This window comes from Lepeophtheirus salmonis, chromosome 13 (genome assembly GCF_016086655.4).
Source record: "Lepeophtheirus salmonis chromosome 13, UVic_Lsal_1.4, whole genome shotgun sequence".
Lineage (NCBI taxonomy): Eukaryota > Metazoa > Arthropoda > Copepoda > Siphonostomatoida > Caligidae > Lepeophtheirus > Lepeophtheirus salmonis.
Genome location: NC_052143.2, coordinates 44,568,303 through 44,580,985, shown reverse-complemented (window position 1 = coordinate 44,580,985; position 12,683 = coordinate 44,568,303). Strand labels below are relative to the sequence as shown.

At 30.8% G+C, this 12,683-nt stretch overlaps 4 protein-coding genes across 4 annotated transcripts; 2 read left to right on the top strand and 2 right to left on the bottom strand.

Moving 5' to 3' along the window:
* Positions 1-247: 247 nt before the first annotated feature.
* On the bottom strand, positions 248-2,630 carry LOC121128528 (uncharacterized). The gene is made up of 2 exons (XM_040724112.2): positions 1,547-2,630; positions 248-1,473 (listed from the first exon to the last, which is right to left on the bottom strand). The coding sequence occupies exons 1-2, from the start codon at positions 2,515-2,517 to the stop codon at positions 270-272; spliced, it is 2,175 nt and encodes a 724-aa protein (XP_040580046.1). The 5' UTR covers positions 2,518-2,630; the 3' UTR covers positions 248-269.
* A 107-nt stretch (positions 2,631-2,737) lies between these two features.
* LOC121127689 (uncharacterized) lies at positions 2,738-4,669 on the bottom strand. The gene is made up of 6 exons (XM_040723120.2): positions 4,406-4,669; positions 3,954-4,283; positions 3,773-3,887; positions 3,657-3,708; positions 3,173-3,592; positions 2,738-3,112 (listed from the first exon to the last, which is right to left on the bottom strand). Exons 1-6 carry the CDS (start codon positions 4,485-4,487, stop codon positions 2,798-2,800), a joined length of 1,314 nt encoding a protein of 437 aa, XP_040579054.1. The 5' UTR covers positions 4,488-4,669; the 3' UTR covers positions 2,738-2,797.
* Positions 4,670-4,977: 308 nt separating this feature from the next.
* On the top strand, positions 4,978-7,104 carry LOC121127690 (ribokinase). The gene is made up of 3 exons (XM_040723121.2): positions 4,978-5,854; positions 5,937-6,217; positions 6,289-7,104. Exons 1-3 carry the CDS (start codon positions 5,497-5,499, stop codon positions 6,634-6,636), a joined length of 987 nt encoding a protein of 328 aa, XP_040579055.1. The 5' UTR covers positions 4,978-5,496; the 3' UTR covers positions 6,637-7,104.
* Positions 7,105-7,110: 6 nt separating this feature from the next.
* On the top strand, positions 7,111-8,226 carry LOC121127691 (ras-related protein Rab-24). Its single transcript, XM_040723122.2, has 2 exons — positions 7,111-7,591; positions 7,657-8,226. Exons 1-2 carry the CDS (start codon positions 7,256-7,258, stop codon positions 8,011-8,013), a joined length of 693 nt encoding a protein of 230 aa, XP_040579056.1. The 5' UTR covers positions 7,111-7,255; the 3' UTR covers positions 8,014-8,226.
* Positions 8,227-12,683: the final 4,457 nt, after the last annotated feature.

The following is a 12,683-nucleotide window of genomic DNA, read 5'->3' as shown; positions in this document are numbered from 1 at the left end:
GAGAACAAAATAATAGTAAAGTAAAAGAAGTATAATTCTTCAAAGTAAAAAAAAACAAAAACCCATCCTCATGACTAATTGTCAGTTAATATACTAAATTTAATCTCATTTTGTAATAACTAAATTATATTTAATTCGATTTTCCTTTTAGAGTAATCATAATGAATTGAGCGTGCAATTCATTTTAATAAGTCTAAAGAAAAAAAATCAATTAAGTACAAATAAAAAATCCATCTTTGGTTCTATGTACGTGTAAAAAATAGTTTAATTCATACAAATGCACTTAATTTTAGCACTGTTAAAGCATAGTTCTCGAATTCTTTGTAAAGTTTGATATCAGACAACATGGGCTTGATAGGTTCGCCAGGTGTTGATCCATATCCTAGGAGTCCAATAGCATGATCATTTTTTTCATCGTCATCGTAGTATTGTTTCCAAAGATCTTGAAACCAAGGGTTACTCTCATAAAAATAATCATTATAAAAACATAATATTTCTGTTCCTTTGGGTATAAAAGTTAAAGCCTCTACACCAGGGATCATGGATTTGTATTTAGGATGGCTCGTTAGTTTAAAATAACTATTAAAGTTTTCAAATGAATGGTTTATTTTATGGGCCAAAGTTGCTTTATACCTTGACGTATCCATGCCCAGTTCATCGGGAAGATAGATAATCTCATTTTGCTCCATTATTTTGATCCAATATTCTGGATATGTTAAAGATAAGGCTTCCCACTCGTCTATTGATATTCTATAACCCCCGTAATATGCAAATATTGTTCCCTTAGGAATATCTTCTTTAGCGAATAGCCCTTCGCCTCCAACTGAAGACAAATTAACGTAAACTAAATCATGTTCTACAATATCTTCAAGCAGTGGATACACTAATGGTTCATTATGACTCTGGCTCTCAGATTGTAAAGGCTTAAATAAGGGAATTATAAATTTGTCTTCTGTGATAAATCCTGTCATGGACACTAATATCCCCTCTAAAAGAGTATTTCCAATAAATTTTCCTTGATAACAGGTCGTGGTCAATGTGGAATTTATTAAGGCTGATGGTATGTATACTTTTTCATCGGAGGTTTCATCTCTTTTGAATATCAATGATTCACTTTTTGGAATGAAGTAATATGAAGGACCTGTTTTTTTCCCCATTCGATATTTTTCCACTCCCATTATTTCCAAATTTACATCTTCACTCCCATAATAGACCTTCCCATCCATATTATCTACTCGTTTAAATGTCCGAACAAGACCATTTATATAATTGTCTTCAGCTATAGCTTCAATTTCTGTATCATTCTTCAAAATTATTTTTAAGTTCCCATGAAAAATTCCTCGTTTCTTCAATATACCTCTAATTTCAGCAATACCACTATCATTAGATATAAATTTGAGTGTTGCATGCCCGATAAGATTTCTTGTTGAAGTTTTAAAAGTTTGATTGTGTCCATCAAAAAGATTGAAACAACTGGTTAAAAAAATTAAAGTTCATTATTATTTAGAGTAACTTTTGGAAAAAAAATCAGTAAAAACAAACAAACCTATAAATAGTCGAAGTTTCGACCTCTCCAAGATATCGTAGGTCACTTATTATTGGAACTCCATTATTTAATGACAAATCTGTGAAAATGGATTCCTTATTGAAATATGATAATGGCTTGTGCTTTAATTTATAGATAAAATCAACGACAGCGTAATTTACAATATTTGTTTTGCTACTTCTCATTATATCGAAGTCAAAAACTTCATAATTAGTTTCTTGATAAATTGGAATCAATTGTTTATTTTCTATTGTTTCAATTTTCTGGATGTTGATTTCTTTACAACGCATCAAAATGTCATAGTAATTTTCATCTTTAATGCATTTGATGGAAATATTTGAATTTAAAAATATAACATCTTTTTCGATGTTTTCACGGATAAGTATTGCCTTATTGTTTTGCAGGATTTCATAAAAATAATTATTGACTCGAAGACCCGTTAATATATCTGATCCTTGCTCGTATTCGTCAATCTCTCTTTTATAATAACTAATTGCACTATTTATAAACCCTTGAAAAAAATTGGCCTTTATATAGGTTCCATTTATAAAATATATAGTGCCTCGACCTTCTAATTGTCCATTTTTAAGTGTACCAAATATTTGTGACATTGAATCATCATATAATTTTAAACAAACTCCTGACTTTAGACCATAGTCAAACCCATTAGCGTTTACTTTGGGAGAAAGATAAATTGACATTACGTCAGCATTGAGTTTGGTAAGTTTTTTATGTTTTGGTCCAACATACTTGTACGCCCATATAGACGTTGAAGACTCGTCGCAAAAAATAGTTTCAAAATACTTGATTGTTCCTTTTGTATAATTATCCGAATTTGTTTGAATGCTTGAGGTCGTTTTGATCCATGATTCAAGTTGAATATAAGGACTTTGATCTTTTTCTTTAGAGTACCCGAAATTTATGTGAAAAATGAAAACTAAAACTAAGATCACGCCTCCAAAAGACTCCATTTCGGAAGTTAATTTCTATCAATTAATATGTAAATATTGAGTATAAGTAATTTCCACAATAACCTGAGAACGTGATCAATACTATTTTGATTACCACTGATAAGTATTTCATTGCATATTTTAACGTTGAACAATATTTGTTGAGTTAATATACAGTCGAGGAAAAATTGCTGGTACAATATACCTGACCCGCTTTTGCATGAAGTAAAAAATAACAATATTTCAGAAATAACTTATATTAACGATAATACGTAGAAATTTATTAAACATTGTTTAACTATTAATAAACAAAAGGTCTATAAGATATATGAATACTTTGGTTACTAGATTTGATATAAAATTCATCTTCTACAGCTTGGTCCATATAATAACCTAAAATTATTCTACGAACAGACGAACTCGTTACCAAAATATCCCTCAGTTGTTTTAAGTCATCAATTCTACACTCTGTTGAAAAACTATCCGAGTCAACAAAAAAAAACAATTTATTCAAGAAAGGTAAACTCATGAAAACTCGAGAAAGAGAGGTGTAATATTCAAATTGACGATTTCTGAGAGAATTAATGAATTTTGGTTGAATTTTGACGGTTTGAATCTGAAAATGGAGCATATTTAGCTCTAATATAATAAAATTTATGTTTATTTTTTTAATTACTTTAGTAAGTTTTAAGAAAAGATCTTCATAAAGATGAGGTAGATATAAATTGAAGCTTAAATCAATATATTTCAAACTATTTGAATGAATAGAATTCATTAAATATACCAAATCCTCTTCCAGAAGGCGGGTTTCGCTCAATATCAACTTTTCCAAGCCTAAAGTCATACCACCCAATAGACTTTTCAATTTTGTACCCAAATTATTAGATGAGAGATTTAGTACTTTCAAGGAAGGCAAATTACTTAATGCTCGAGATAATGCCTTTTCCAAGGAAGGATTCTTCTTGAAAATGATCCTATTTTGTTGGAGGCACAACGTACATAGATTAGAAAATGCCTCAATCCTGGTACACAATTTCCTTTCAAAAAAATCTTCATGATGGTATAAAATATAATTCATTTTCAAACACTGGAGTTCCTATCAAGAAATTAACATAGATAAAAATATATAACATGCAATATATTGTAGAATAAGATGATACCTTAGTATCTACTCGATACAAAACTTCTTCCAACTCTGAAAATTTTGTAGGCCTGAACATAAAGTATAATTATTGTTATGATTATCTAATATGCCAATGATAAATTGTGAACTTACTTACTACAAGATAATATCGTTATTCCACATAAAATCAAGCCAGGGAAACCTATGACATTATTTGCCAAATAGTTTAAATCCTCGCTTAAGCATTCCACATCAATAATAAGATGTACTGCGACAAAAAAAAAAAAATATGTAATGCAATTATGTGATATTCATTTTCTGTAATTGAACCCACCATCCTTTTTATGCCGAAATATTTTTTTGAAGAAAAATTTGATTGTTTTTAATCCTATTAAAATTCCTCTGAAATCATATTGGTTAGGATAAACAAAATTATCCTCCTGGACGAGTATTGATATACCATATAAAAGTTTTTCTACTATAGAATGCTCTTTTTCAAGAGATTGTATGTTTTTTAGTGTTAGAAGATTAAATTTTGGATAAGGCCATCTCCTTAGAAGAATTGGAATGACTTCTACTCGCTCATTCAGTTTCAGTGCGGATTCTAGTAATGTTATAGAAACCGGTGGAGGTACATTACAGAGATTGGAGATTTCTCTAAAAGCTGAAAAAGATTTTAAAAAGTCGGAAAACTCCAGAAGCATATTATTGATTGAAGAGTAGAAGAAGAGCAATATCGAATCAATTCCAAAGTGGAAGTACCGTCAAGTACCCAATAAAACTTACCGGACGAAAAGTATTTATCGGCACATAATTGCTCTAATGTTCTGAAATCATTAATATCCTCTTCAATGTCCTTCTCATCCATTACTTGGAAAAGTTTAAATCAGTCAATCAAATCCTTATACAAGGACTTAATTTATATATCAAATTTGGATGATTTAGAAACCATAATTAAAAAATGCATAATTTAATATAATATAATGGACCTTGACATACGTACGAAAGCAAAATTTCAATCTTATTAAGTACTATTATTATTTATGAACTGTCAAATACTTATAGGAACGAGCATTCTCACATATAAACATAAAACAAAGAGTTATATTCATGACGTCAAACATATTATTCTATAGATAAAATAGTATTTTTATTAGTTTATTCATATTATATATCAGTTTATATCCATGATTTTATGATATACGAAAGAAAAAAAATAAAATTATTTAAAAATATTATCTCAAATATATAAAAATTCTACCTGAAATATTATGATGTTACTTAATTACATTTCGAGGTTACGTTGTTAAAAACTTGAATGTAAATCTCCTGATTTTTATGGTAAAATAATATTATTAGGAGATTTCGCTCTACGGTCTAAAGCTTTATTTTAATGCTTTAGTATAGATGTATAAAATTAGTTATATCAATGTCTATACACTACATTATTTATAAACAAAACACATGTCCAATAAAATTTAATATTATGTTCTTCTTGAATTGAGCTGCATGTGATATTAAATAGCATGATGCATATAATATCTCTTCTAAACGTATGATCTGCGTTGCTAGTTTATTTTAGTGGAATCAAAGATATCCTTTTTATATTAAGTAACAAAACAAAATATTAAAGACTTGAAACCATTGATACAGTCAATTAATTATTAAATTAATCAACTGATGAAACCTAACAACAAAATTGTGGCTTATATTGTACAGACAAAAAAAAATCAAGTTTAAAACGCTTGTCAGTGATTTTTTTATACATAATAATTGATTATGTTGATAAAACTTGTTTTGTTCCTATCGAACAAACAACTTTAGTTAAGAGCTCTAATATTTTCTTATCATACTTTTTACTTTTGATACCCATAAAAATGGCAAAAACAATAGTTTATTGTGGTGGAATATTTCGGGATGAAGTAACAGTTGTTGAACGATTTCCTCGAGATGGAGAAACGGTATTTGCAACTGAATACTTTAGTGGTTATGGAGGGAAATCTGCTAATCAATCTGTTGCCGCATCAATGCTTCGAGAGAATAACAATGAATTTAATATTTACTTTCTTGGTCAAGTTGGTTGTGATCCTAATGGAATTGAGTATGAAAAACGATTGAAAGAGGAAATAGGAATCAACACGGATTTTCTTTTAAAAAGTTCAAACAAACCAACAGGAATAGCCTCAATTTCACTCGAGTCGTCAACTGGAGAAAATAAAATAATAGTTTACAAAGGTCACATTTTTTTAATTGGCATTGCCCATGTTTTGTTATATGCTTTTTGTTTAATACATTATATTATGCAATCTAATTACAGGTGCAAATGAATTATTTGGCAAAGAGGCAGCTATTAATGCTTTACAAACTTTGAAAAAGGTCGAAAGTATTTCTTGGGTAGTAGTTGGTACAGAAATTCTTTGGGAATCTGTTATTATAACCTTAGAACATGCTCGAACTATTGGTGCTCACACCCTACTAAACTTTGCTCCAATACCTGATAATTTTGAGGATATAGACTCAATACTCAAAAATGTATCAATTCTGTGTGTTAATCAAGTTGAAGCAAATGCATTGTCTGGAAATGTAGATATCTTTGAGGTGAATCTTGAATATTATTATAAAGATGAGTTAATTTTTTAAAGTGATACTTTGTTTTGTATATGTACAAGTCCCTAAATACACTATTGAATCTTTGCCCAATAATAATAATAACACTTGGATCAGAAGGAGCAGTGTTTAAAAGTCGTTCAACTCCAAAACCAGTTGCTATTTCCATATCAGAAAAGTACAAGCCTACAAAAATCGTTGATACAACCGGTGCTGGGGATTCATTCATTGGTTCTTTATCCTATTATTTAGGTATTCATGCTCAAAGTGAACTACCAACCGATTCTCAATTGGAAGAAATGATTCGTAGAGCGTGTATCATTGCTGCATTTTCAATCACAAAGAAGGGAACACAGTCAAGCTATTTCCCAAGAAATGATTTGCCACCTGAATTGTTTGCATACATTTAAAACAAAATAAATAAAATGCATTTTCATCTACAAAAAGTTAATTCTATGTATTTTAGATATAAGGTTTTAAAAGTTGTCCATTCAATTATGACTTAATAGTTATATAAAAGTGAATCATTTATTCATATGATTAAATATAGGATAATTAATCTTTTTATTTCTTTGTATTAATATATTCATTAGTTAAATAATAAATAGAGCTAATATAAATTAGTTTTACTTTAATTGTCGTATGGAAATAAATCCAATTATATTACTCGTATGTATTAATATAATTAATGTAAGAAAAAAATCATATATAGTTGTTATAACAAAATGCAAACTGATGCTCATTTTGTCATTTTTTACGTCATGTCTAAAAAATATATTCAATTATGTATTAATTATTATTACGTTGAGTTAGAATGATGTTCATTTTGACGTACATCATTAAATAAAAAATAATTATGGGACAGTTAACACCTAAAATTAAATGTAGCATAAATGAACAATTTGATTTACTTTTTGAGAGGTGGGTGTGATATGACAGATCAATGGAGATGTATAGAGTACTTCTGGAACAAATTAATTTTCTAGTAACCATTTACACATACATCTTCTCATTATCTATTTCATCGAGATGTCGAGATTGTTTAACAATATATTTTCCATACACGATGGAAGAAAAAGAAGGAAAAGCAAAGTTATTAGTGTTGTGCCAGACTTCAAAGTTGTGACTCTGGGGGAATCAGGCTGCGGAAAGACGTCATTGGTTCAATGGTTTCTCAAAAGAAGGAAATTGGACCAATCGGAGATTGGTGCTACCGTAACTCCAGCCTTTACTCGTTTCAAATTTATTGATGATGATAATGATTTGGGAAATGATGGATTAAGTATGGGACTTTGGGACACTGCAGGGTCGGAGCGTTTCTTATCTCTCTCAAGACTCTACTATAGAGATGCCTTTGCTGCTTTGGTATGTTCAGTATAACATTAATTAACTTATACATTTTATCAATGATATTGAATTATACATTTTAGTTGTGCTATGATGTATCAGATGAATATTCATGGAATCGATTGAGATATTGGATTAATGAATTGCAAGAAAATGAGAGTAATTGTCGAATTTATATTGTTGGATGCAAGGCGGATCTTCCTCGTCAGATATGCCCAGAAAAAGTCTCTGAGTTAGCAGACGAATACACTTCCATTCTTTACGAAACTTCAAGTGAAACTGGATTCCAAATTGAAGAGGTTTTTTACAATATATACAATGACTATAAAGACCATCTTAGAATCAAAAGGAAACTTGATGACGAAGAAATCACTAAAGTCTCAAAAATAAATCTGAGTTCCGAACCCATTGAACCAATTAAAAGAAGATGCTCATGTTGACATTTATTCAACTTTATCTTAACTTATTCGTATTTGGCGATTAAAGCTATATGCCATGCTTTGACGATAAGATTTAAAACATTAAATTAGCAATGAAAATGATGAAGAACCATTGTGCCAGTCTATTTTACACTTTAAATTTGTCAAAAGTAGAGCCCATAACTCATACAATGTATATAATTACTACATAAAAACAGTATCTTTAATTTACAAGTGTGCATTTTAAATTTCTAATACTTTTAATAACCGATTACATAAATTATAATTTATTATCATCAAAGGAAATTAGAAAGGGAAGCTCAGATTTTTCCTTTCCGATAAAGATATTTATCACATCGTTACCGTTATTGTATAGTATCACGCAACCATTCATACGAAAATAACCCAAAAAAGAAGCTCTACATCAGTTGGTAGTTATCCAATTCTTCCCAACTATGAAATTATTATTCAATAATTTGTTGAGAACTGTTAACAGCTTGATAAGAGATCATTCTAATTCAACCACCAATCAAAGTTCGGAACAATGATAAAGGGGAGGGAGCAGAAACATCGACAGCTAAAAACAAAATACGGAGTAAATTTTTCTTTTAGTGAGGTAACTCCGTGTTAAGTCATTTCTAAAGAAGTGATCTGTTTAAAGAAAAAAACTAAGTTTAACAAGTAGATAAGGGAAAACGGTTGGTGCGTGTGCTCTTTCTTCTTTTTTGTTCATTATTTAGTCAGTCGCGGGGGTGTTAACATCTTCCCTTAAAAGAAGAATTCTTCCCTACCTTGATGAAAATTGTTTTAAAAATGCATTATATAATGAATATATATGAATTTAAATTTGTTATAATATTTTCCCTCCACTAAAGCTACTTTAAATATCGAAGGTTCTCCTCAATATAGCACTAATTCATTTTAAGCCTCCAAAATCATAGTATTAACAATAGTCTTAATTCAGTAATACCATGCAGGGTGTCCACGATAAATTGGAGCTACTTTAAACTTCATCCAGATCCATAATGTGGATGTTCCGGGTTAAATCATACTAATATAAAAGGTTGCGTGAACAATACACTATAACTTCCACCACAATTGTTTTGACAACAAACAATAGTCATCATGGAACAAGCAAGGAGAGACGCCATCCTCGAGTTGGCTCGCGCGGGACACAAGCCCTCTGCTATCTACAAGTTTCTGAACTACCCCAAGACCACGGTGTACCGGGTCTTCAATGTCTGGGAGGTTGATGGGAAGGTCTCCGCAAGGCCCACAACATGAAAAGTGCCCGAATCCGCACTTCCCACTTCCTTGAAAGCCTCCGGAAGTCCATCAAGGCTTCACCGGGGACTTCCTTGTCCAGGTTGGCCAAGAACTGTGGAGTGAGCAAGCAACTGGTCTCCAAAGCTGAGAATGAGGACCTCGGATACAGGTCATACCGAATGGCCAAACAACACATCCTTACGGCATCCATGAAGACCACCAGGCTCACCAACGGTAAGCGTCTCCTCAATGACCTGAAGAGCCATGGAGGAAGAATCATCTTCTTCTCCGACGAGAAGAACTGGCTATCGAGAGAAGCTACAACGTCCAGAATGACAGGTGGCTTGCCAAGGAGAGAAAAGAGGTCCTGCGGTCTTCACCACAAAGTTCCCGGCCTCCGTGATGACCCTGGATGTCATCTGCAGCACCGATGAGGTTATGCCTCCTTTCTTCTTCAATCCCAAGGAAAGAGTTAACGCGATAAGGTACTGCGAAGTCATGGAGGAGTTTCAGGAGAATTCAGATAGACATGATGTTGTTGTTCTACTTTTGGTTGTGTGGGTAGACTATAATTTAGAGGGACCGATCATGAAATCCACCACTTCTCTCATATTTACAAAAAAAAAACATAAAAAAAAACAAAACATAAAACCCATAATTGATAATATTACTAGAAAAAATAAAAGACAAAGTCATTCTAGATCATATGTTACTCGATATAATCTCCCTTTGGCCTAGATACGCCCTCTGAAGCGGGAGCAGACATTGATGACCTCGTTGAGGACAGTTCAATGATGGTGCACACCTTCTTGATGAATTCCGCGTCCCCGACCTTCCTGAAGTCCTCTTGTGACCTTTCCAACCTCGAAACAGTCCTCCGGCGGGGATTCTTCTTCCTTACTTCCTGGATATTACGTATTATTAGCCCAGGTGTGTTATAGATGTCACGGTTGCTGATTTGTACTTGATTATTAATTAGACACAATACTACGATGTATATTCGTTCCTCCTCTGTGAACTGAATCTCTGGCAGCTCCAAATATAGTTCTTCCATAGTGAGGAAAATAGACTGAATGAATGTGCTACATGAACATTTTGCCGTACTTTTATGGGGAAAAAAGTATTCATTAGATTTAAATTGTCAAATATATAGCTTTATTTAAAAAAAATTAGGCCTTTGAAATTCCTAATTCACAGTTTTTATGAAATTAATTAATTCGAATATATAAGCTACACACAGGTCTCTTTTTTAGGTATAGACATAAACATTCAACTATTTGAATTTAATAAATGGGTGTTTTTTTCATAAAAATATGACAAATGGTCTTATGTTATGTCATTGATATTGTAGTAACTTCTCAGCTCTTCTACCTCATTTGTAGCGGGTGTGCTTGAGCCGTTGCTTACAGATTTCTAGTATTAAATGATCAGATGTGTAAATCCAGCGATTTTTTTTTGGCTGACCATTTTTTGGAATTGATAATCTGAAGAATGAATTTTCTTTTCCGTAGGATTTGTCATTATGATTTAATTCCTGAGTACTGAATAAGATCCTTTCCTAAATAGATTCAATTATATTCAAAACCTGATTGAACATTCGTGTTTGCTCATAAAAGATAAAGAGTATCCCTGAGGGTTTCTTGCGGAGTTATAATTGTAGGTACTTGTTGGAATCAAAGTAGAGTTGCGAATATATATATTGGAGTATTTTTGGACAATTTCCTTCTCCGCCTCCTCCTTGTCACAGATGATTACATCTGATCTCATGTAACACATTCCTCAAATTGTCAGGCTTACCATATTGATTTTTTTAAAGGCCCATTCTTACTGGATTTTCATCACTGTATATGATGAATGAGTTGATAGTAGAACCTATTCGTTGTATATTTGAAAATAAAAAGAAATACACACACACACAAAAAAGTTATTTTCTACAAAAAAATACATCCTGGTTTTCATAATTATTTTCATTATTAAAATTATTGAATTCCATTATTTTCAAACGAATTAAGACTGATTAAAATATTTATAACTGATTTTTTAACGTAAAAGATATCGGTCATTTTTGTGCATATTTTAAAAATTTAGAACTTATACCCACATATTACAAAGGAAATATGTAGGTTATAATATATGCATACATTAGACTGTACCGAAATGACAAAATCTTAGAATTTGGTATCGCTGAATATATATATGCATTTTATTCTTCCAAACAAGAAAATAACAATCAAATGTCAAAAATAATCCTACATGGACGCAATATGATTTGAAAATCTGTTAAATTTTGACAAAAAAAGAAGGAAATTTTGTTGTTGTTTCATTAAAACTATCGATTTGAATCGAGTTATAAAATTTTTATTTTATTAACTATTATAAATAAAACATATATTTTGCAATAAAATCTTAATAATCTTTCTCTAACTTGCCTCATGGCATGAGTATTTTCGTTCAAAACATGTTGTCAATGAAAATATATTTTCTTTCGATACCACGTATTTATTTTGATGTTTCTCTTCATTTTTATTACTAAAATCTCATTTTTGGAGAATAAAGTTATTATCAAATATTCTTTCATTGTTCCTTTATAGCAAATAAGACCCCGTTTTTTACTAATTTATAATCTTGGACTGTGAAAAGTCAATTAAAATCTGAAAAATAAGATCTTTTATTTATTATTTCTTAATTTCTAGTTTTGATTTGTTTTGATTTAATCATATTTATATTTTATATTCTATAAATTTGATATTTTTTATTTAATATGAATATTTAATTCCTTTTTTCTTTGATAACTTTTTAATAAAGAAATTAGGACTCAATGATTGCTTCTAATTATTTTTTTGTTTCATTATTAGGGAAATTTAAACACAATTTTAATATTGCTCTGAGATAGTCTCTCTTGTGCATAAATTTGAGGTTAACCGTTGGTTACTTCTTTTACTGCAACTTTACAACCTTGTGTATGCTATAGTATTTTATGAAGTCGAAGCGGGGAAGAGACAAAACTAATAAGTTGACTTTGAGGAATGACTACTGTGATAAAAGGTCCAGTGGCGTTGTTCCAATTTTGGATATTTGTAATTAAAGTAGCATCCTAATTGAGGTTAAGTGAACAGTATGGCCGTATACTGATATCTCCAAAATCACTTAATGACTATTTTCATTTTAAGAGAATCCTTTTTTTAATGCGATAAGCAGAAAATTGATCATTAGACAAATCATCAACGACAATTTCATGAATTTCACCCAGGGGGAAACTTGTACTTATTTTTCTGAATTTAAAATTAATTTTAAAGTCGTGAACGTTACCACAAATAATTTTTCCAAGGTTTCCCTATTTATAATAAATAATCGCATAATAATATTGGTATAAAGTTCAGACAAATCTATGAACAAAATGTTCTCCATTTGTTGCACTCGGAGCA